Here is a 23361-nt window from a genome sequence, read left to right on the forward strand (position 1 = left end):
AAGACTGTACGTCTCCCCAGCGAGGGCCTTTAAGGCAGGCTTTGGTCAATCAGATGCCTGCCCATGGTGTGCGGTGGCCCCCGCCTCGCTGGCTCACATGTTTTGGTTTTGTCGTCATGTGTCCAAATTGTGGACTCTCATTCTTGGTGAGACGCAGAAATATTGGGGGCGCACAATCAAGAGACAACCTCTACTTCTCTTTGGAGAATTCAAACAAACTAGACTCACATTGCCAGGTTTTTGTTCGTTTGTACAGCGGGCGGTCCTGATGGGAAAACGGGTCATCCTCCTCCAGTGGAGAGAACACAGAGGACCATCCATTGGAGCATGGAGGTCTCAAATGATAGAACTGCTGAGGCTGGAGAGACGCGGAGTGCAGGATCTGGACTCCAAAGAGGGTCAGGCGCTCCAAAAAACATGGGCAAACTTTTGGGACACACTGCAACCACTAGCACGCAGTAGACTCTTGAATTGACAGTGTCACAGGAACGGAGGATAGGCTGTTGAGTGTTATCTTGTGTTGCGGGAGGGGAAAGGGGGGGGTAAAGTGGGGGGGGGATGCTTTCTTGGGGGGGAGGGGGGGAAAGGGAGGGAGGGGGGGAACGGGAGGGGGAAGAAAGGGGGGGGTTGGGAGAAAATTGTACATTGTTTCTAGTCGGACTTAATGGACCAGTGGAGATGTTTTGTATGTGGACAATGTCTGGCAAAGTTTTGTGATGGCTTGATAATAAAAAAGATTTAAACATAAATAAATAAAGTTGTGGACACTTTATTGCCAATTAGCAGAATGAAGAGTTATTTATTTATGGTTTATTTGAGAGGGTGGTGTATGCAAATGCCAGAGTTATGTAATGTATGGCTGTTCAAACTGTAGTCTTATTCCAATACAGACAGTAATAGGATAACATTTGCACTGCTATGGACTAATGATGATATAGTGGTTAAACACATATGTGAGTTAAATACGCTTGTCCTACATTGAAATCCATTCAGTCTGATGTAAATTTCTTTGAGATTTTTTATTTAGTCTAACATACATGTATTTATGATTGAGGCCAAACCTATCCTTTTGGAGTTCTACAATTTTCTTATACCAATCAAGCCTTCACAATTAAGTCTATTGTTTAAAAACAATGGCATGTATTAGAACTTTATGAAGTGTTCAAAAATCCCCCTCTGTTTGCATTTAAATGGGGTAGAAATTTGAAAAATGGGATGACCCCCCAACATGGTATCAGCCTCCTGAAGTAGCAGATTTGGAGCAGCAAGATGGTTTCTACTGCTGTGGCCATTGCACCATCTGTGAATATGTGTGCAAACAAAAATGTATTGTGCCTAATCCCAGACTGGTTCCTTCCAAACTGGGAGAAAAGGAGCAGGCAAGAACCAACAGGTCATAAAAAAAATAGTCACAACTTAGAAATTATTCTTATTTTAGTTTAATTATGTACACCAGAATACAGACTGTAACCCAGCATTGTCCAGAAGAAAACAAATGGGTCAATATTCAAAGGGACTATGGACTTTTCCTCCAGGAACTTTCCAAACCTATTTAAACCCAGTTACACTAACCACTGATACCACATCCTCTGGCAAAGAGTTTTAGAGCTTAACTATTCATTGAGTGAAAAAAATATTTCCTCCTATTTGTTTTAAAAGTTTTTTTCATGTAATTTAATTGAGTGTCCTCTAGTCTTTGTACTTTTTGAAAGAGTGAAAAATCGATTCACTTTTACCCATTTTATACCGCACAGGATTTTATAGACCTCAATCATATCTTCCCTCAGCCCTAACCTCTTCAGCCTTTCCTTATATGAGAAGTGTTCCATCCCCTTTATCATTTTGGTTGCTCTGCTTTGTACCTTTTCTAATTCCACTATAACGTTTTTGAGATACAGTGACCAGAATTGAATGCAATGCTCAAGGTGAGGTCACACCATGGAACGATACAGAGGCATTATAATATTTTTGGTCTTTTTACCATCCCTTTCCTAATAATTCCTAATCTGTTTGCTTTTTTGGCTGTCGTTGCACACTGGGCAGAAGATTTCAGTGTATTGTCTATCTAGATCTTTTTTTGAGTGCTGACTCCTAAGGTGCATAGCTGCTGAGAGGGGGGCAGGGGGGACAAAATTCCCCGGGCCTCCAAGAGGGGCCTGGCGCCACAGTCCCACCCGCCCATTGTCGTCGACCATCTGCCACCGGGCCGGGCCCCCTGCATTGAAATCACAGCATCTCTCACCTCCGTGTGAAAGTACTGAAGGCAGCAGGGCAGCCGATCGCTTCCCTTTGGGCCTCCTTCCCTCCCTGTGTCCCGCCCTCGTCTGATGTAACTTCCACGAGGGCGGGACACAAGGAGGGAAGGAAGGCCGAAGGAAGGCGATCTGCTGCCCTTCTGCCTGCAGCACTTTCACACGGAGGTGAGAGGCACTGTGATTTCAATGGAGGGGGCCCGCCCCGGGCCCGGCCCAGTCTCTCGGCAGCCCTGCTAAGGTGAACCTAAGCATCAGGTGTCTATGGTTCAGGGTATTCTTCCCACTGTGCATCACTCTGCATTTGTCCATATTAAATTTCATCTGCCATTTGGATGTCCAGTTTTTCAGTTTCCTAAGATCTTCCTTCAATTCTTCACAGTCTGCATGTGTTTTTGACAACTTTGAGTAGTTTTGTGTCATCTGCAAATTTAATCACCTCACTTATTCTGATTTCCAGATCATTTATAAATATGTTAAACAGCACTGGCCCCAGTACAGATTCCTGTGGTACTCCACTATTCACCCTCCTCCATTGAAAAAAATGATCATTTAGCTATAGCCTCTGTTTTCTGTCTAATAACCAATTCCTAATCCACAGAAGGACATTGCCTCCTATCCCATGACTTTTTAATTTTCTCAGGAGTCTCTCATGAGGAACTTTGTCAAAAGCTTTCTGAAAATCTAGGTATACTATGGACCCTGTTTACAAAGGTGCGCTGAAGGCGTGCTAGTATTTTTAGCATGTGCTAAACAGCACATGCTGTGTGCATAAGTATTGCCATACTGGGACAGATCAAAGGTCCATCAAGCCCAGCATCCTGTTTCCAACAGTGGCCAATCCAGGTCACAAATACCTGGCAAGATTCCAAAACAGTACAATATATTTTATTCTACTTATCCCAGAAATAAGCAGTGGATTTTCCTCAAGTACATTTTAATAATGGTCTATGGAGTTTTCCTTTAGGAAGCTGTCCAAACCTTTTTTAAACAGCGCTAAGCTAACTGTCTATACCACATTCTCTGGCAACGAATTCCAGAGTTTAATTGCACGTTAAGTGAAGAAAAGTTTTCTCTGATTCATTTTAAATGTACTACTTTGTAGCTTCATTCCATGCCCCCTAATCCTAGTATTTTTGGAAAGAGTAAACAAACGATTCACGTCTACCCGTTCCACTCCACTCATTATTTTATAGACCTCTCATATCTCCCCTCAGCCTTCTTTTCTCCAAGCTGAAGAGCCCTAGCCGCTTCGGCCTTTCTTCATAGGGAAGTCGTCCCATCCCCTTTATAATTTTTGTCACCCTTCTCTGTACCTTTTCTAATTCCACTATATCTTTTTTGACATGCGGTGACCAGAATTGAACACAATATTCAAGGTGTGGTTGCACCTGGACCGATACAAAGGCATTATAACATCCTCACTTTTGTTTTCCATTCCTTTCATAATAATACCTAACATTCTATTTGCTTTCTTAGTGCCGCAGCACACTGAGCAGAGCATTTCAACGTATCATCAACAACGACATCGAGATCCCTTTCTTGGTCAGTGACTCCTAACGTGGAATCTTGCATTATGTAGCTATAGTTTGGGTTCCTCTTTCCCACAATCATCACTTTGCACTTGCTCACATTAAACGTCATCTGCTATTTAGAAGCCCAAATAGTTCGGGTTCCTCTTTCGCACATGCATCACTTTGCACTTGCTCACATTAAACGTCATCTGTCATTTAGATGCCGTCTCCCAGTCTCGTAAGGTCCCCTTGTAATTTTTCACAATCTTCTCGAGATTTAACAACTTTGAATAATTTGTGTCATTGACAAATTTAATTACCTCACTAGTTACTCCCATCTCTAAATCATTTATAAATATGTTAAAAAGCAGCGGTCCCAGCACAGACCCCTGAGGAACCCCACTATCTACCCTTCTCCATTGAGAATACTGACCATTTAACCCTACTCTCTGTTTTTTATCCTTTAACCAGCTTTTAATCCAAAATGGGAACTACCTCCTATCCCATGACTCTCCAATTTCCTCTGGAGTCTTTCATGAGGTACTTTGTCAAACGCCTTTTTAAAATCCAGATACACAATATCAACCGGCTCGCTTATATCCACGTGTTGTTCACCCTTTCAAAGAAGTGTAATAGATTGGTGAGGCAAGATTTCCCTTCACTAAATCCATGCTTTGTCTCATTAATCCATGCTTTTGAATATGCTCTGTAATTTTGTTCTTTATAATAGTCTCTACCATTTTACCCAGCACCGACATCAGGCTCTATAATTTCCCGGATCCCTTCTGGAACCTTTTTTAAATATCGGCGTTACGCGGGCTACGCTCCAATCTTCCGATACCATACTTGATTGTAAAGATAAATTACATATTACTAACAATAGTTCTGCCAGTTCATTTTTGAATTCTATCAGTTCTCTGGGATGAATACCATCCAGTCTAGGAGATTTGCTACTCTTCAATTTGTCAAATTGCCCCATTACATCCTCTAGGTGTATAGAGATTTCATTCAATTTCTCTGACTCATCAGCTTTGAATTCTACTACTACTATAACTATAAATCATTTCTATAGCACCATTTCTGGCACAGGTATCACTCCCAAATCTTCCTTGGTGAAGACCGACACAAAGAATTCATTTAATCTCTCTGCTATGGCTTTGTCTTCCCTGATTGCCCCTTTTACCCCTCAGTTATCTAGCGGTCCAACCGATTCTTTTGCCGGCTTCTTGCTTTTAATATACCTAAAAAAATTCTTACTATGTGTTTTTGCCTCTAACGCAATCTTTTTTTCAAAGTCCCTCTTTGCCTTCCTTATCAACGCTTTGCATTTGACTTGACATTCCTTATGCTGTTTTTTGTTATTTTCAGTCAGTTACTTCCATTTTCTGAAGGATTTTCTTTTAGCTCTAATAGCTTCCTTCACCTCACTTTTTAACCATGCCGGTATTCCAGGAGCAAAGTCAGCACCTGACAGGAAAGTGCTGATATTCAGCACGTAATCACCCAAAGTTACCGCATAAAGGTCAGTCCTGTCTTTATGTGGTGCCCCATAGCCGGGTAAATGCAAATATGGTACTTAACTGGCTATGGTTTCACTGAGTCCTTAAACCCAGAAATTCAATGCTGGAGCCTGGACATGACCCGGCACTGAATTTCCCATTATAACACTGGTGATGATCAGCAAAACACTGAGGGAGTCTTTTACGAAGCGGCGGTAAGCCCAATACGGGCGTATCACTCACTAAAATGAAAGTACCGCCGGGCTACCACAGCAGCCCAGCAGTAGTTTCCAACCTCAGAGCGCAACATTCCCGTTGCTACAAAGATATTTTTGTTTTTGTAGTGCCAGTATGTACCCGGCGGTAATCAGGCAGTGCCACGGGCTGCCTGATTACTGCTGGGTTAGCACGGGAGCCCTTACTGACACCTCAATGGGTGATGGTAAGTGCTCTCCCCTAAGTAGGCATGTGGCAAGTGCTTCACTTGCCGCACAGCCCTTTCTTTTAAAAAAAAGAAAGACCTGCCTTTTACCTGCTGCGGTAAAATGGGACCTCGACACACATAATGCCAACGTAGGCCCCCTTTTACTGCTGCTTCGTACAAGGACCCTGTGATTTCCACTGCTGTTAAATATTGACCCAAAAGTATTCTTCCTAGGTTATGACCAGTATATAAACCTAAATTACACCTGATAGATGGTATAAATGTAGGAACCATCTGATCGTCCACCTTTTTTCCCTATAAACCCAGTTAATCTCTGCCTTTGTATTTGTTTAATGGCGCATTAATATACAAGCTTCTCTGATCACAGAACAATCATAGCCAATAAAATCCATCCTTTCTTTGCATCTACGGATTCCCTGTGCTTATTCTAAGCTTGCTTGTTCTGTTACTATTTTTGCCACCGAAACCTCCTAAGAAGGCCGTTCCATAATTCCACCATGCTTACCATGACAAAAAAATGTTTTCTATAAGAAGCACAGAATTAAGAAATAATTTGAGGCTCTCTTGTATGATCACACTGGAAGCTTCTGTATAACACATTAAACCTAAAATATATATCAATCTGTTTGACTTGCATTAATATACATAAACTGCTTTCACACAGTAACAAACCTTCAATGCATGTTATAATATATTCAATATTGGGTACTTTATAGCAATGGGGTTCATCCCCTTCCTCGGCACATATGCAGTGATTTAGTTTTTTAGCATATTCACAACAAATATGAATAATATGGATTTGAATACAAGCAAAACAGTGTATGCAAATCTATCTCATGCATATTATTATGGATGTCCTGAAAACCTGAGGGGCTGGGAATATCCCAAAGACTGAGTTGAAAACTTCTGCTCCATGGGACTGGATCCCAAACCTGTCTTGTGGACCCTCCCTCCTCCTGGGTTTTCAGGATATCCATAATATATACATATATACATGAGTCAGACAGTGGCATTCCTAGGCTGCCTGATACCCTGCCCCGGAACAGGAAGTAACCTGTTCTGCGCAGAGGGAGCAGCAGGGAGGGAACGAGCGGACTCGGCCAACAGGTGCGCGGCACCCCCCCAGCGGCATGCACCTGGGGCAGACCACCCCCCCCCCCCGCCCCCCCTTGGTACGCCACTGGAGTCAGATTTGCATGCACTGCCTCCCTTGTATGCAAATCTATATCATGCATATTCATGGTGGATATCCTGAAAACTTGACTGGCTGGACAAGTTTGGGAATGACTGTTCTTACATAACTCAAAGTGCGCGGAATGGACAAAACACAATTCTCCCGCTGCACGATGACCTTGTGTGGCTGTACCACATGAACTTTTTCTTATCTCAGCATCACTCTGTATTTGTTAACACCGGAGTCTGCAAACACATCTCGGCACTATGTAAGCCACATTGAGCCTGCAAATAGGTGGGAAAATGTGGGATACAAATGTAACAAATAAATAATAAAAATATTTAATTGATTAAAAATACAATAATCCTCAGCAAATAGTAAACTTAGGCAGGAAGTAAATATCTATCTGAAAAGATAGAGACCAGTAAGGCTCCAGGGAGTTTAGGTTTTAAACTAATTGCATTTCCCCCTACGCACAAGCCAAATGGATTCCAGGAGAACCAGTCAGGACTATAGCGTAACTAGGGTGGGTAACGGGGCAACTACCAGGACTTGAAGCACTTTGGGGGTGGAAAAAATGACTGACATGCAAGAATGGGTTGGTAGTGGATGAAAAATATGGAAGATTACTACTTTTCTCTTATTCATCTATACTGCTCTTTCAAATGTTAACAGGGTTAAAGAGAGAGAGAGTGAAAAAGGACTGAGGATTAGACTGCAGAAGGAACACGGAGATAGGATTTGGGGGGAAGGGATCTAGGGAGCAGGCAAGGGAGTGGAAATACACTTGCTTGCCCTGAGCGCTAAAGTTCCTAGTGGCACCTCTGGAACCAGTTCAGATGACATAAAACTCCATTCCTTTCTGAGAGTTCAGAGTGTATCTTGAAACTTCCATCTGAAATTACTGCCAGACTAATTCTCGAGGAGCTTTCATAAAGAGTTTGTGAATCATAAGGTATATATCACTGACAAGAAGCCCAGTCCGCACTTCACACAACAAGCACTTTAAATAGCAAACTGTAAAGTAAATGCAGTTAAGAACAATTTGATCAATTTATTTCAATGCATGCTGTATGGCATGAACTCAGATCTTTAAAACAGTTTATAATAAAAAGCAGCATTGAGCAGTATTTACATTTTTTAATAACTTTTCTGAAGGCATTTTCAAACAACAATTCTGCAGATATAAATATACACAGACCCCCCCCCCCCCCCCAAATAACCGAGAACAGAAATCAATTCCGGAATATCAATTAAACCAGACATTAAGCCGAGTATTTCAAAATTAATCCTCTTTGGAGTATTTATTATGGCGTGATCATTACATTTTGAAATGTAAACATTTTTCTGTTTATCTGTTAAAATAAAATGAAAGGTTTTGGGAAGTCAGACATACAATCAGAGCTACTCTAATAAGCTGAAAATTGAGCATTCCACATGGAGCACACATAAAGTGATATGGAAGAAAGCATGTGGCTAGGAGTTTCCTCATGCTTTGCCCAGTCAGTACATTAAAACTCCTGAAGTGCAGATACACATGTATTATTTAACACACATTATGAAATAGGAAGAAGTTACACTGCTAACCCAGTTTTAACTTCAAATTGAATTGACTGTTCTTATAAAATTCAAATACTTTGGAAACTAAGTGGAGTTTATCCTTCAAGGGTCTTTTCTTTTTTAAGTCTTTTGATAGAAGGAGAAGCACAGAGGGGGTTTCTTGTTACTTCAAGGAGCTACAGCAGGAGTTGCTGGGTTCTCTGCTGGGGGATTTTTGTACTCTGTGTAGTAATCATAAATTTACAAACAGCTGTGATTTATGCATTCAAAGTGAGCAGGAGCAACTGAAAGATAAATACAGAAAAGAAAAAAAAAGAAAGAATGCAATGAAGACTTTCATTTTTTTGTTTTTGTTTTTGAATAAAAAAATATTTGCACTGTTTGCATAAAAAAGCATGTTTCTTTTGGAATATGCAGGCATGATCTATGCCATATGTCATGAACAATAAATCAGTGGTAGATTCTCTAGCTACTAGTGTTAAGATGACATCTTTTAATGCATTACATGACCAGCCATATGTGGCAAGGCTTTAACCCAGTAGTCAAGCCTCAAAAACTTTATCAAAGTCTTTTCTGTACACTGGTAAATATATTTATGGACCTATGTCTTTGTACAGTATTTACAAATGTTCAGTTATGTTTTTTAAAAGGCAAAGCAAAATTACAGACATAAAAGATAAAGTTGATTGAGTTTGTGGTTGTTGTTTAACATTTATTTTGTCTTTTCTCAAGCAGATGCTGTTTCTTGCTTCATGCATGGAGCTGGCTAGCTGGGATTGTGTTTCCTCCTTTTGCTTGGACTTTGGCTGGGATCTGATTTCAGCTGGTGGTACTGCACCTGTTTAAACACAAAATTTGGGGAGAGACCAGTCAAGTGACCGCTCACTGGCATAAGAAAGCCCAAGGGGAAAACGAGAGACTTGCCTGGGAAAATAAAACATTCCACCTTCTTTCAATCTGTAGGGCCCCTACAACTGGGATGTAGAAACAATAGACTGATACCCCCAACAAGAAGGGCGGCGGTACTGGGAAAATATGGCCAGGAACTGGTGGTTTTGTTTTCCTGATCATTGAAAGATATACAATATCTGGTTATAGGGTTGGAAACGGGGGAAGAAAGGTGGAATATTTTCTTGCAACGCACTGCTGTGTTGCTTTAATGATGTATTTCTTGCATTTCTGGACACATTCTTTGACTATTTCTTAGATCACTGAACATCATGCAGTGCTTCTAAACCTCTACTGGAGGCACAACTAGTCAGTTTGGTTTTCAGGATCACCCCAATGAAAATGCAAGAGCTAAATTTGAATATAGCAGAGACCCATTATATGCAAACATTCCTCCTGGATGTCCATTGTGGTGCTTTCGGAAATATACTGCATGCAACTGAAAACAGAAAATAAGGACCAGACCTTTATATAGCTTTATTTTCTCAATTACCCCTTTTCAATTGGTGAGCTTATTTTGTAATTACTTAATAAATTTGGTACCAAATTTTCTTATAGTTGTACATTGCTGTTGGCTTGGTGGTATAGAAATGCTTTGAAATAAATAGTTATAATCTCACACTAGATCTTCCACATCTATCACAGGCACTCAGTCATAGTTTTACAAACATTAGTGTCTATGCTCTGTTTCAGATAGCACCAGCGTTTTTGTGCTTATTCTTTCTATCCCATGTAATCTTGGAGGAACATCTGTATACGTCAAATTTTGAAGACCCATGAGGAAGGCCTTTTTGGCCGAAACACAGACCCTGTAGGGTCCCAATAAAACTATTTTGGTGCTCTTACTGTGGTCTTCAGTCTGGTCGTTTTGGTTTCTTCCGCCCTTCTTGTGGTTGCTTGTGTGCTTTGCGGGAGATTTGGACCCTCCTTTGGTTTGACCTCTGCTATATCTGAACCACATGAGATACTGTAGAGAAGGCTTGTCAGCAAACAGACCAAGTTTTCAGAATATCCCAAATGAATATGCATAAGAAAGATTTGAAAGCCCACTACATCCACTGTATGCGAATCTCTCTCATGCATAGTTATTACACATACACAAAATATGGGTAAATAAGTTTCATTATAGTTGTAACATACAATCAATGTAATATATTACCACAACTATGCAATATCTCACAATTATTTATAATATTTAGCAAACATATTAAAAATTATTGAATGTAAAATCACATTGTTATAGTACTACATGCAACCATCCCATCTGCCTAAACAAATTGCTCTAATCCAAATATATCTTATAACCCACTTGGCACCCACACCTTGCACATCAAGGAATTAAGGAACGTCTAATCAAACAGTGGTGTATTTATTCCAATGGTATTCCAAACAGTCTGTCTTGAAAAGTCCAGATTGATTCACACCATGATACTGAGATGTATTGCTCAAATGTCCAAATACTGTTCCATAATTATTATAAGAGTTGGATGAATCAGTTGTGCAAAACACAATACTTCCAAAATCCCAGGTGTCATCAAATGCCACGCTGATCTACTTGTAGATGAAGTAGGCAGTTATAACCAAACCAAAGCCTGTTTCTGCAAATAGCCAAACCCAACATGGTCCTTGTTTCGCTCCACAAGCATCATCAGGGGTCAGACATCTTACACTCCTGGAAAGGCTAACGGGCGGAAAAGAGCTCACTCCAAGCAACACACATGCAGTGGGTATACCAAGACAACCACACATGAGCATAGTTCCATGCCTAGTTATTAGGATATCCTGAAAACCTTGTCTGCTTATAGCCCTCGAGGACAGAATTTCATTAAGCCTGCTGTAGAGCATTGTGGTTCAATTTCAGCGGTTAGCTCCAGGAGGCAGAGGAGGATGAGGTGGAGAATTCAGACCATCATGCAGCTGCTCTCCTTCATTTGTGTTGATCAGTGCCAGTAAGTTGGGGGTGGGGGCGAGGGGATGAAAATAATGTGAATCAGTGCTGCCTCCTAGTCCTTGTGCAGAATATTGTGCATGAGGGGATATTCTACACTGTGTCACAGAATTCCCTCAGGCTTAATCTTCTCAGTCAAAAGAGGAGAAAGAAAACTGATATAAACTCTGCAAGATTCTCAAAACAAATCTTCCCCCTCACACTTAGTCAATTTAACCCTTTCATAGCACTTTGGTGCAATCCTTTTCCACAGCTACTCCAACATCCTTAAAGGCCCCAGTGAACCTGTGAAAAATGAACAAGTCTGAAAGCCGAATAAAAATAATATGGAACATGCCCTTCCCTCCAACCAATCAAAGTGGACCAGGTCATTGGTGGAGGTGTTGAGGCCTTGCTTGCCTCCCTCCCAAGCCATCCTTGCTCTAAAGTGATGGGCAGAAGCTACTGGAACCCTGGAAGCAGCCTAAATGAAATAGAAGCTTTAGAGGTTTATAGTTTATTTTGGTTTGCTAGACCACTCTAGTTGAACACTACCCTCAGTTGTTTCAAGAATACTTCTGCTTCCTTGTATCAAGGTCTCTTAATACCTACTTTACCATGAGGATACTTCAAAGAGTAATGATGTCAAAGGGTTAGCACACATCTGAAAACCAAATCCTAGAAATACAGAATACACAGCAGATTTATATACGATCAGTCTAGTCTGCTCAATTTACTTGATTGTGCAGTGGCGCAGTGGCGTTCTGTGGTTCACTGCCACCCGGGGCGGATCACTGCTGCGCACACCCCCCCAGCTGCAGGGCACCATGACCCCCCCCCCCCGGTGTAACACAGCAACACGGCACCCCCCTGACCCAGTCCCCACCTGTCTACCAGCCAGCTCCATCCACCTGGCGCCTCGTGCGACTCTTACAGCAGCGCAGACGCAAGGCGCCGCACCACACAGCGGCCAGGTGGATGGAGCTGGTAGGGACTCGCTAGCAGAGCACCCCCCCACCACCCACCTGTTGACACCCAGGGCGGACTGCCCCCACCATCCCGCCCTTAATAACTAAGGATCTTCTCTGTGCTCATTTCAGGGGGCCCCCCAGGCAGTAAAGGTCATTGGGGGCCTTCGGCCACTGCCTGCCACCCCAACCCCCCACTGCTGCTGCCCCCCCTCTCTCACACTACAGTCCCCCGAGCATCAGTAGACCCTTCCCAGTTCTACCTTGAAGGGCCCTGGTGATCTAGTGGCTTTTTCAAGGGAAAGGGAAATGGGACTTGATATACCGCCTTTCTGTGGTATTTTGCAACTACATTCAAAGTGGTTTACATATATACAGGTACTTATTTTGTACCTGGGGCAATGGAGGGTTAAGTGACTTGCCCACAGTCACAAGGAGCTGCAGTGGGAATCAAACCCAGTTCCTCAGGATCAAAGTCCGCTGCACTAACCACTAGGCTGCTCCTCCGCTAGGCTGCTCCTCCGCTCCACTCTTTCCTGCCCACTATTGCTATTCTGTCCGGTGCTGCTGTGTTTTTAAAATGGGTGCCGAGACTTCTCGCGGTTGTCTCACAGATCTCGACAGTCTCGTGAGACTGCCACGGGGAGTATCAGCAGCCATTTATAAAACATGGCGGTGCTGGGCAGAATAGCAGCAGTGGGCAGGAAGGAGTGATGTTCTTTCTTGCCTCCACAGAGGCCACTAGACCACCAGGGCCCTTCAAGGTGGGACTGGGGAGGGCTCAATTAAGCTCGGAGGGCTCTAGTGTTGGCGGCGGGGAGAGCCTCTGGGCCCTTGAGCACTTCCCAGTTGCCCGAATGGTCAGTTCACTCCTGGTTCGTTTAATACCGTCTTGAATTCTGCTACTGTAGTTGTCTCATGTCATGACCTCTTAGTTTGTCTTGAGTTTTATCTGGGTTTTCTTGCACATATCATGCTAGAGGTTTAGAGGAAATTTTCAATGGACTGCAGGATTGCAAGGTGTGTGTATCTGTGATTATAAGAGCATACAATGTGACTCATTTTCCAAGGGCAGCTGCCTGAAAATTAGCTAAAAGTAAGTGCATGCCGAGAATCAGTATGCAATTACATCTGCTCTTTCCGCTAGTAGTCAACTGTTGGTAAAACAGGAGGGTTTCTTTTTATTATGGCTAAAAATAAAGGCATTGTGAAAGCCTATGCTTAGTTTTAGCCACTCTGGGAGAAGCAACAAGGCCATCTACAGTACCTGCCTAAATCACTTTGAAATTTGCTATGTTTCTATCATGTGTCATTGGAGGTTAAAATCAGAAATGTAGAACACTGAAAAGCAGGGACAACAGAAACATAGAAATTAATAAATCAAATTTTCACATTAGAAGTTTTCAAAGTCACACACACTGCCACAATGGTGTTAGAAGAGAACACATATACACACCACTTGTACATCTGAAGGAACTCTTGAGAGGAAGTCAAGTAGCTCATTGTTGTCAATCGTATACGGACTCCGAATTTTCTTTGTGAATTTATTGATACCTAGAAAAGTGATAGTTCAAACATTTATTAAAATCTATAGTGACTTAATTACTTCTGGTTCTCTAAACCACATTTTTGGAAAACTTTATGTAACCTTGCCAAGATTTGTTACAGGGATTTACTCTTAGCATTTATTTAGAGAGCTAAGAAGCTCATTCTCAAAAGAGAAAAATGTCTAAAAAATGGCAGAATGTGGAATTTGGACATTTTTCTCTGCAGTGTGTGCAAATGACAAGAGGGTGTGTTGGGAGTGGGATTTGTGCATTCTCAAAACTTGGACGATTTTCTGCCATAAAGGAACAAACCAAAAATGTCCAGGGTGAAAAGAGACATTTTGGTCTAGACCTGTTTCAATCATGACTAAGTTGGAAAAAGGTGCCCTAATCAGATAACCACTGGTAGGATTACTCCCCCTTATTCCCCCAGTGGCCATTGACCCCCCCCCCCCTCCCAACTCCTAAAGATGTGAAAAAAACAGTACATACTAGGCTCTATGACAACTTTAGATGTTATGATCAGTCCAATTAGAGCAGTAAACAGGTCCCTGGAGTAGCCTAGTGGTCGGTGCAGTGCACCGTAGAGAAAGGCACCCAGGCCCATATTCTACTCTAACTGGTAAATCACTGGTACACTTGTGGTGGAACGTGTGAGCCCTCCAAACCCACAAACAACTTACTGTACCCAACTGTACACCACTACAATAGCCTGCGGTTTTGGAGGGCTCCCCATTCAATATAAGGGGGTAACAGTGAGATATATACCTGGGACCTTTTAGGTGAAGTCCACTGCAGTGCCCCTAGGGTGCCCTACTGCTCTGTTGGGATGTCTGTATGGCCAGTCTACTAAGAATGCTGGCCTCTCATATATTCCAATGGCTTGATTTTGTGCATTTTTCCCTTGGAGGGCTTTTTGTTTTCCCCAAAAATGGTCATACAAGATAGATGCACTGAGAACAGTTAAATATGCCAATGTTTCTAGTCAGCTAAAAGAATTACATTGGCCCTGTGTTCATGCACGAATTATTTTTAAAACTGAATGTTTAGTTTTTCAGATATTATATGGGAATACATCAGAATTATGAATTCAATTTTTTCTTACTGTTTTTTAATTTGACTCGAGTTCACAACAATCTTCTATTAAAATTTCCGGTTATGAAGAATATATGATTCAAATGTCAGTTTGGTTCCATGTTTCCTTTTCAAGCTATCTCTGCGTGGAACAATTTACCTGGTGTAATTCATTTAGAATTAAACTATATGTGTTTGCATAAGAAGCTGAAGACCTTTTTATTTGATAAACTTTATGGATAATTTTATGCTTTCATTTTATTTTATGCATATTGTTATTTTTGTATTGTAACCCGCCTGGAACCTTCTGTTGGGATTGATGTGGTATATAAGTTATGAATTAGAGTAGATTAGTATCAGAAAAGATTCCAACCTTATTCATGTCAACCACAGGCTAGAGCATCCCAATCAACTTCTAATTTTGACACTTTACCACTAGGAAGTCATATCCGATTCTTTTAGGAAATTTAGCGCAGGATCACCACAAATGAATGGGTTGTCAAACTAGTCAAATATAGCTACAAGATACATTTTATTTGGATTTATCCTCCATGCCCCTCTTCAACCAATGAGTTCCCTACTCGTCAATTAATCATATTACAATTACAATCAAATTTATTCTGCTACAAACCATTCTTATACCAGTGTGAATTACAATATAAGAATACTAGGCCATCACTAGGAAATTACATCATCTTAAAATATACATAAAAACATAAAAAGTAACATTATATCAAAAATGATAAAAAAATTACATCAAACATTTTGAAAATAACAACGTATTAGCACAAATATTTTTGATATAAATCTGCTTTTAGTAATTTACGAAATTTCAAATAATATGACATCAATCTCAGTTCTCATGGGAAAGAATTCCAACATTAGACCAATCGATAAACAAAACTCATTGAATCAATAGATTTAAATTTCACCCCCTTAAGCGCAGGGTATTGTAAGACACAAACATCTTTCGACTGCAAAGAGTGGTCAATAGACCTTACTGTTAATAGGCTAATCATATACTCTGGGCATTGCCCATATAATATCTTATGTATAATGCACAAAGTTTGAACTAAAAATGAGTTCAATTAAATTTAATTAATGCCAATAATTGTTCATTAAAAAGCCAATTATTGGCCTAATTAGTTGTTATTTAATTAAATTGCACACAAATTGGGCACGTGCCTAAATTTGCATGCACAATTTTTGGTGACTTTTACAGAATTATGTGGTATGCACAAAATGTTTAATAGTTTTCTTCTCAGTGAACTCGACAGAAGTCTGCATATAAGAATTCTTTCATCTCCCATTTTGTGTCATATTTGTTTAATATCTTCATTTAAATTTTTCCTATGACTCCTAGTCATTTTGAATGCAATGATTTTATCAGATAGTCCTTAAAATAGGAACTTTGGAATTTTCCAAATCGTGAGTTTATTTATTGAAAAGGAGGCGATTGCATATGGATGAAAGCAGCTTTTCCCGTTCGATAGGGGTCAACCCTTTTCAGCTGAAAAAGGGAAACTGTTCCAGGTATCCAGGTGTTATTGTTCTCGAATTACACCAAAGCATATATCTGTAGCTACACAGTAATCTCTCTCATGTAAAAAACATAGTACGTTTTGTTCATGAGTTGCAAGAAAAACTTCACACATATTTTTCTATTAGACCAAAGGTGACCTTTCAGCTGGTTTTACATAGTCTGTAAGATGAAATACCATAGATATTATTGCCCCAAATGCACTATATATACATTGAAATGCCTCTGTTTCTTGTATAAATGGTGAACATAAATCAGAGTACTATCTAGACAAAGCCACATTTGATATATGACAAATCCTTACAGCTGTATGTGTATAGTATGATGAAGTCTGGTATGCCAGGGAAGAAAAATGCATTTTGCAGGTGGACCTAAATTATCCAGTTGTGATTTTTTAACTAACCTGTCTCTTTCAATCACTAAGTAGCTTCATGACCATAAATACAGAAAAACCCGCAGACATTATAACTCATCCCTTTATAAATAGTTTGTTCCAGGTAGCACAGACAATTCAACAAAGACTTTACTTACCCCAGACAAGGACAATGTATCTTAGTGGAATGAAATAGAGAAGTACTGTGAACACACAAAGGGCGACGATTGCCAGCCAGCTCAAGAATGGGACTGTCCAGTTGAATGTGCTGAGTGAAAAATTAAGTTCAGTCAGAAATCTAGTCACTTCATATATCTAATAAAAGATATAACAAATAACACAGACTGCAGCTGAATTAGTCTTCCTCACTTCTATGTGCCAGGCAGAGCTGAGACCACATACACGGAAATGTGTTATAAAACAAATGATACAAAATAAATTATCTCCCAGTAACATGAAAGAAATAGGATGCATGAATCATAACCCAAGTTTAAATAATTCATTTACAGCAAATACTCCATGGACCAAAAGTCATATTTACGGCATGCTTCCGATCATGAATAATAAAATAATATGAAGCCATTCATTGCACATGTCACCCACATTGCGACTTTACTTCTTATAGGAAGAATGCATTGGTCATGTATAAATAGTCTATTTTATCTTTTCAAATGTGATTTATGAAAGATGAGTTGACCTATGCCAGATTTTAGCAAATTTTTCATTTTTTCAAGAGCTTTCTTCCTTTCAACTTATATTTTTATATGAATGTAAGCAATCCTAGGAAAGAAAGAGGCAACCTGGATCACATAACAGAAAAATAATTGGTTACAGTAAGCTATCTATAAAGAACCCCTCTGAGAATGTTAAGAAAACCTTGTCAGATATTCACAAATTTGACAGTGCAGTCTATATTTCTATCAAGATAAAGATAATTAGGTATCTGTAATGATTTCCATAGGTAACTCATGAGGTAAAAATGTAACATTCTTGGTTTAGGTCACAGGTTGCTGTTCTATTTCAGGCATCTTTGCCTCTGATCTTACTTTGGAGACAGGAACAGATGTCTTTGACATTTTTCTCCACCTTGTTATATGTGACATTTTGGTAAGTCATAAACCCCCTCATTCTACATATATTTTTTAGCTTAGGGGTGAATTCTATATATGGTGCCGAAAAAGCTCTATTCTATAAGCCCTGTTTCTAGAATAGCACATACGCCTGGGAACGTGCCTAACTTTAGGCACAGCCATTTGCACGAAGTGAAACATGCTGGAAATATACATATGCCTAAATTCCAATTAAATCTAATTAGTGCCAATAATTGCTTGTTAAAAAGCCAATTATTGGCGCTAATTAGCACATGCAAATTGGATGTGCATCCAAATTTGTGCATGCAGTTTTTGGTAACTTTTATAGAATTAGGGGGTTAATGTACAAATTTGCATATACAGGTTCTAGAATAGTGCCTGTTATACACAAAAACTTAATTGATAAATTAGGCGTTAGTTGGTACTAACAATATTCAGCTATAATTGGTTCTAATTGACGTTAATTTGCAGTTACCCCCAGATTCTCTATAGCGCACCTAGCATTCTGTGCTGAAATCTAAGTGTATTCCATAACATGTGTAACTTAGGGGCCCTTTTACAAAGGCGTGCTGAAAAATGGCCTGCGGTAGTGTAGATGTGTGTTTTGGGCGCGCGCAGAATCATTTTCAGCGCACCTGTAAAAATGCCTTTTTATTATTTTTGCTGAAAATGGATGTGCAGCAAAATGAAAATTGCCAAGTATCCATTTTGGGTCTGAGACCTGACCGCCAGCCATTGACCTAGCAGTAAAGTCTCACACGTTAACTGGGCAGTAATGACCTACGCGCGTCCAATGCGAGTGTCCAAAAATAAAAATTATTTTTCAGATGCGTGTATTGGACGCACAGCAAATGAAATTACTGCAAGAGCCACATGGTAGCCGAGCATTAATTCCATTTTGGCATGCGTTGGGCATGCATAGATTCTTATGTGGCTTAGTAAAAGGGCCCCTTGATTGGCTTAACAAGCTAATCAGCATTGATAACAGCGCCTAACAAGCAATAATGAGCACTAATTGGCAATAATTAGAATTTAAGAACACAGCTCACAAAGCGTATTCTGTAATGAACTGCGCCTAAATTCTAAAGCGTGCAGTTCAAAAGGGGTGTGGTCATGGGCGGGGAAATGGGTGTTTTGTTGGCGTTCCAAAATTTACACATGTAGTTATAGAATATGACCCAGTGTGCATGAATCTACTTGTAGGAATTTATGCCACATTTTTGTTGTTGTAAATGGATACACGTAGTTTTAGGCACTGGGTTATCAACTAAGCATATTTTATATATGGTGCCTAAATCTAGGTGCTACTTATAGAATACGCTTAGCTGGAAATATTTACCATGTGGATTTTTTAGGCAGCTTATATAGGATCTGGCCCAAAATGTCTTTGCAGGACAGTCTAAAGGAATGCTACATACGTTTCTTCAAGTCAAGCACAATCCAACCAAATCTTTAACTTCTGTAAATAATTGATTGAGCCACAGATATAGTGAGACAACTGGGCTATGTTTTGTTTCTGCAGATAAAAGGGTACTGGGAGAGGGGGAAAGCCCTTACCTTCCTCTGTGCCTATACTTCTCCCTTAAGGGGAGGGAGGTTGATTGGAGGTAAAGGGGATTTGAGATTGGTTGGTCAGGAGCAGGTTTACATGTGATTGGACGAGTGCGATGGGAAGGTATGGGGGACTGGGTAGGAAGAAGGATCTGGTAATTCTCTATTTGTTTCCTTTACATCTTTCCAGCAGCTGACAGGGAGAGGGGGGGGGGGGGGGGTTGTTAGATAAAAACATAAGAATAGCCATAGTGGGTCAAACCATGGTCCTTCTAGCCCAGTATCCTGCTTCCAACAGTGTCCAATCCAGGCCACAAGTACATGACAGAAACCCAAATAGTAGCAACATTCCATGTTACTAATCCCAGGGCAAGCAGTGGCTTCCCCCATGTCTATCTCAATAACAGACTATGGACTTTTCCTCAAAGAACCTGTCCAAACCTTTTTTAAACCCAGATACACTAACCGCTGCTTCTACTTATCATTTATATACAAGATGCTCCACCTGTTACTCCGTAACGAGTAATCAATGACAATTCTCTAATTAATGAACAAGCCACAGGAGTCAGTGTGACTTGTTTATCAAAACCAAATCACTACAGTTAAAGGCAAAATTTGAAAAGAGACACATGATACTTAGGGGCCCTTTTACTAAGCGGCGGTAAGCACTAACGCTTCCTTACCGCATACTAAAAGGAACTACTGCGGGACACGTGTGGGTGTCCTGCGGTAGTTATAGGATCGGTGTGTGCCAATCCCATGCTACTATACATTTTTTTGTGCAGCGACATGTTTGGGGGGCGGAGAGTAGGCGTGCCCTGTGCTAACTGGCAAATCACTGCACACTGCTGATTGCCACGATTTAGAGTGGGAGCACTTATCACCTAGTAAACAGGTGGTGGTAAGGGCGCCCACGTTAATAGCCACGTGCTAATTTGGAAATTAGTACGGGGCCATTAATGGAAAAAAACAAAAATTGCGGCATTTTACAGCTCTACTAAAAGTGGCCTCAGTGCGTGGGAAATCCACATGCTAAAAATAGCGCTGGCCACTTTTTAGTGTGGCTTAGTAAAAGGGCCCCTTAAATTGTGAAAGAATTTTTGGTAAATAAAACCATTCACGCTGATACAATAGCTATATGCCCATACACCCCGGGATTCTATAGAGCTTGACTTAGGATGTGCGCGCAAATCCAGTTATATTCTGAATTTACGTGCACAACTTTGTTGGTTAACAAGCTAATCAGTGCTGATAATTGCCACTTAACAAGCAATAATTGACACTAATTGGCATTAATTAGAATTTACGTGTAGAACTGTCTAAGTGTATTCTATAACGTGATGCATGTAAATTCTAAGTTACATAGTTGAAAAGGGGCTGTGACCACGGGCAGGTTGTGGGCATTTCTAAAATCTATGCACGTGGATATAGAATACACCCTATTCCACATGTAATTTAGGCATCAGCATTTACACCAAGTTTTACTTGGCGTAACTGCCCGCAACTAAATTCAGTTGTGCAGATGGGCGCTTGGATTATTCTATAAAGTGCGTTGAAGTTTAGGCTTATTCTATAAAGTACATTTCAGCGCTGATTTTTTTAGGCATAATATATAGAATCTAGTCCAAAATGCCAGAAACCTTAATTATTTCAGCCTGCTTTTTCCATTTTTAAGGGCCTTCAAATGAATGACTCTTTCAGCTATAAGCCAACTTTTTTTCTTACTTCAAAGTCCAAGTTCTGTTCTTCCCCCCAATTTCACCTGCATCTCTAGAACTTTCATGTTACGAAAAAGCTGTCATAAAGCAAAGCAAGTAATGATGAGCGGTACAATCCCTCCTCTTGAGTTAGTGTTTACTGCCAAAAACACAGCAAGACAGTACAACTCCCGTGGAACATCAAATAAAAAGCATCACCACCAACAGTGCAGAATTCAGCACAACCATGGCAGCAACTCACTTCTTTATCCTTTCACCGATAGAAGCCACTTCATCAAGGACACTCTGGACACTGACACAAACTTCCTGGATGGCATATAGCTTATTCATAAATCCTCTCTTTTCACCATCCTAAAACACAGCAATAAAAATGTTATGAGAGATTAGATTTGTGTATTGTGATTCTCAGTGCTTTTTTTCTAGCAAAAAAGGTGCTGGTTCTCAAATGCTAAGCCATCCTTCAAGGGTGGGGTGATCACCGAGGGACCCACCCCACAATAGCCAGGCCCCCTGCAACCAGAATCTATGACAAGGCAGAATTGGTGTGTAGAGCTCTTTCATTAAAACTTGGGGTCCTTGGGTCAATTTTAGCAGACAATAGAAAAGGTGCCGGTACTCAGTATCGCCAAGTACCCCCTCAAAAAAAGCCCTGGTGATTCTCCTCATTCCTTTAAAAACAGGAATCATGTTTTTGGACTGGGTTAGCTAGACAAAAGCAAATGTCATGATTTCAATAGGAATGGGCAACCAGAAATGTTTCATTGTGTGTCAATTCCTAAGCTGTTTTTTGGAATTTTCATTTTATTCATTTTCATTTGGCCATTCTATTGTCATGGGAGGAAAGTCAATGTGTGTGTACTCTTTCTAAAGAGTGTGCGCTATGTGTAAAGAGAATGCACACTTTTCTCAATAGTGTGTGCAGCATGAACTATTTATGAAAGTTTTCAAGTTTCAAGTTTTATTAGTTTTTACTATCCTGCCTCAGAGATGAACCATCTAAGCAGCGTACAATCTCTATATAAAGGGGGTAGAAAAAGAGAATCTGCTTAAGACAGATAGTAGCAGGGAAGAGAGGGTAGAACTCAAAATAGAAAAGGGGGGGATTAACAGAAGGTAAGCATGACTGTCTTGCACTAGGAGCCAACGAGGAACCCTCTAGCACATAATAGGGGATTAGCAAAAAGCATCATTAAAAAGAAAGGTTTTAAGATCAATCTCAAATTGACTGAGATGTGTTTGTAGGCAAAGGTGTTGGGGCAACATATTCCAAAGACAAGATCTTTGGACAGAGAAAATAGACATTATAGTGCGTTCATGGGTGAAATCTTTATAACTAAGAATGGTTAACCGGTTCTGAGTAAGGGATCTGAGGGTACTAGAGGGAGAATACTGGATGCATGTATGGTAGTTCAACAACTATGTGTGATGGTTCAAATGAGCATGCTATCAGGAAAAGAGTGCATACTTTTTCTGAAAGAGTGCACCTTCTTTGCACGTAATGCATACTCTTCTGAAAGTGCACCCTATTTTTGGCAAACGAAAAAAAACCATGAATTGTCATGTTTTTGATGCTCACTTACATTTTACACTGACGTGCAATGGCACGGGATACGTCATTGACATTTCCCATGCTGTTGCAAACAACAGCTCATCCCTAGTTTCCAAATGGATTCTGGAGGCTGGAGGTAGTGTTAGCAGTTTAAAGAGCCTTGAAACAAAATATCACAAAGAACCCACTGAGCTGGGGGTAGATCCACCTCATTGGAGATACAAATGGCTTTAAGGTAGTGTTTGGATAGAATTTATACCACTGGTTCAAGGAGATCCTATGGAAGACCACTGGCAGAACAGTCATGTCCCAGGTCTTCTGCTAAATCATACTCGAGACACTCTCCCCCACTGTATCACTCTTCTTATCAAGAAAAGGCTTAATGCCTCTGTATTGAATTGTTGCTCACATTGAGGTTTCAGTGGTATCTTTACAGCTTGCTACAGTATTATTTTTTTCTGGGTTCCTGAGGTCCTAAAATCATGCACTAGGTTTAAAATATGAAGTGCTTTTGCATAAGAAAGTTTGCAAAACGAGCCATTTTTTACTAAACCTTTGTGCAAAGTTCACTTTGCATGGAAGTTTATATAAATTCCACATTAACGAGCTGTATTAGTGTGGAAATTGTAAA

At 40.5% G+C, this 23361-nt stretch overlaps 1 protein-coding gene across 2 annotated transcripts in view; it reads right to left on the reverse strand.

Moving 5' to 3' along the window:
* Nucleotides 1–8161: 8161 nt before the first annotated feature.
* Nucleotides 8162–23361, reverse strand: part of MCTP1 (multiple C2 and transmembrane domain containing 1) — an 854885-nt gene continuing 839685 nt past the window's right edge. For both annotated transcript variants that reach the window (XM_030193396.1, XM_030193397.1), the window contains exons 17-20: nt 21423–21532; nt 16980–17089; nt 13744–13841; nt 8162–9282 (exon numbers count right to left, since the gene is read on the reverse strand). In XM_030193396.1, the coding sequence (XP_030049256.1) occupies nt 9211–9282; nt 13744–13841; nt 16980–17089; nt 21423–21532 (390 nt within the window). In that variant the 3' untranslated portion in view covers nt 8162–9210. The remainder of the gene's footprint in view (nt 9283–13743; nt 13842–16979; nt 17090–21422; nt 21533–23361) is intronic.

Source organism: Microcaecilia unicolor, chromosome 2 (genome assembly GCF_901765095.1).
Source record: "Microcaecilia unicolor chromosome 2, aMicUni1.1, whole genome shotgun sequence".
Lineage (NCBI taxonomy): Eukaryota > Metazoa > Chordata > Amphibia > Gymnophiona > Siphonopidae > Microcaecilia > Microcaecilia unicolor.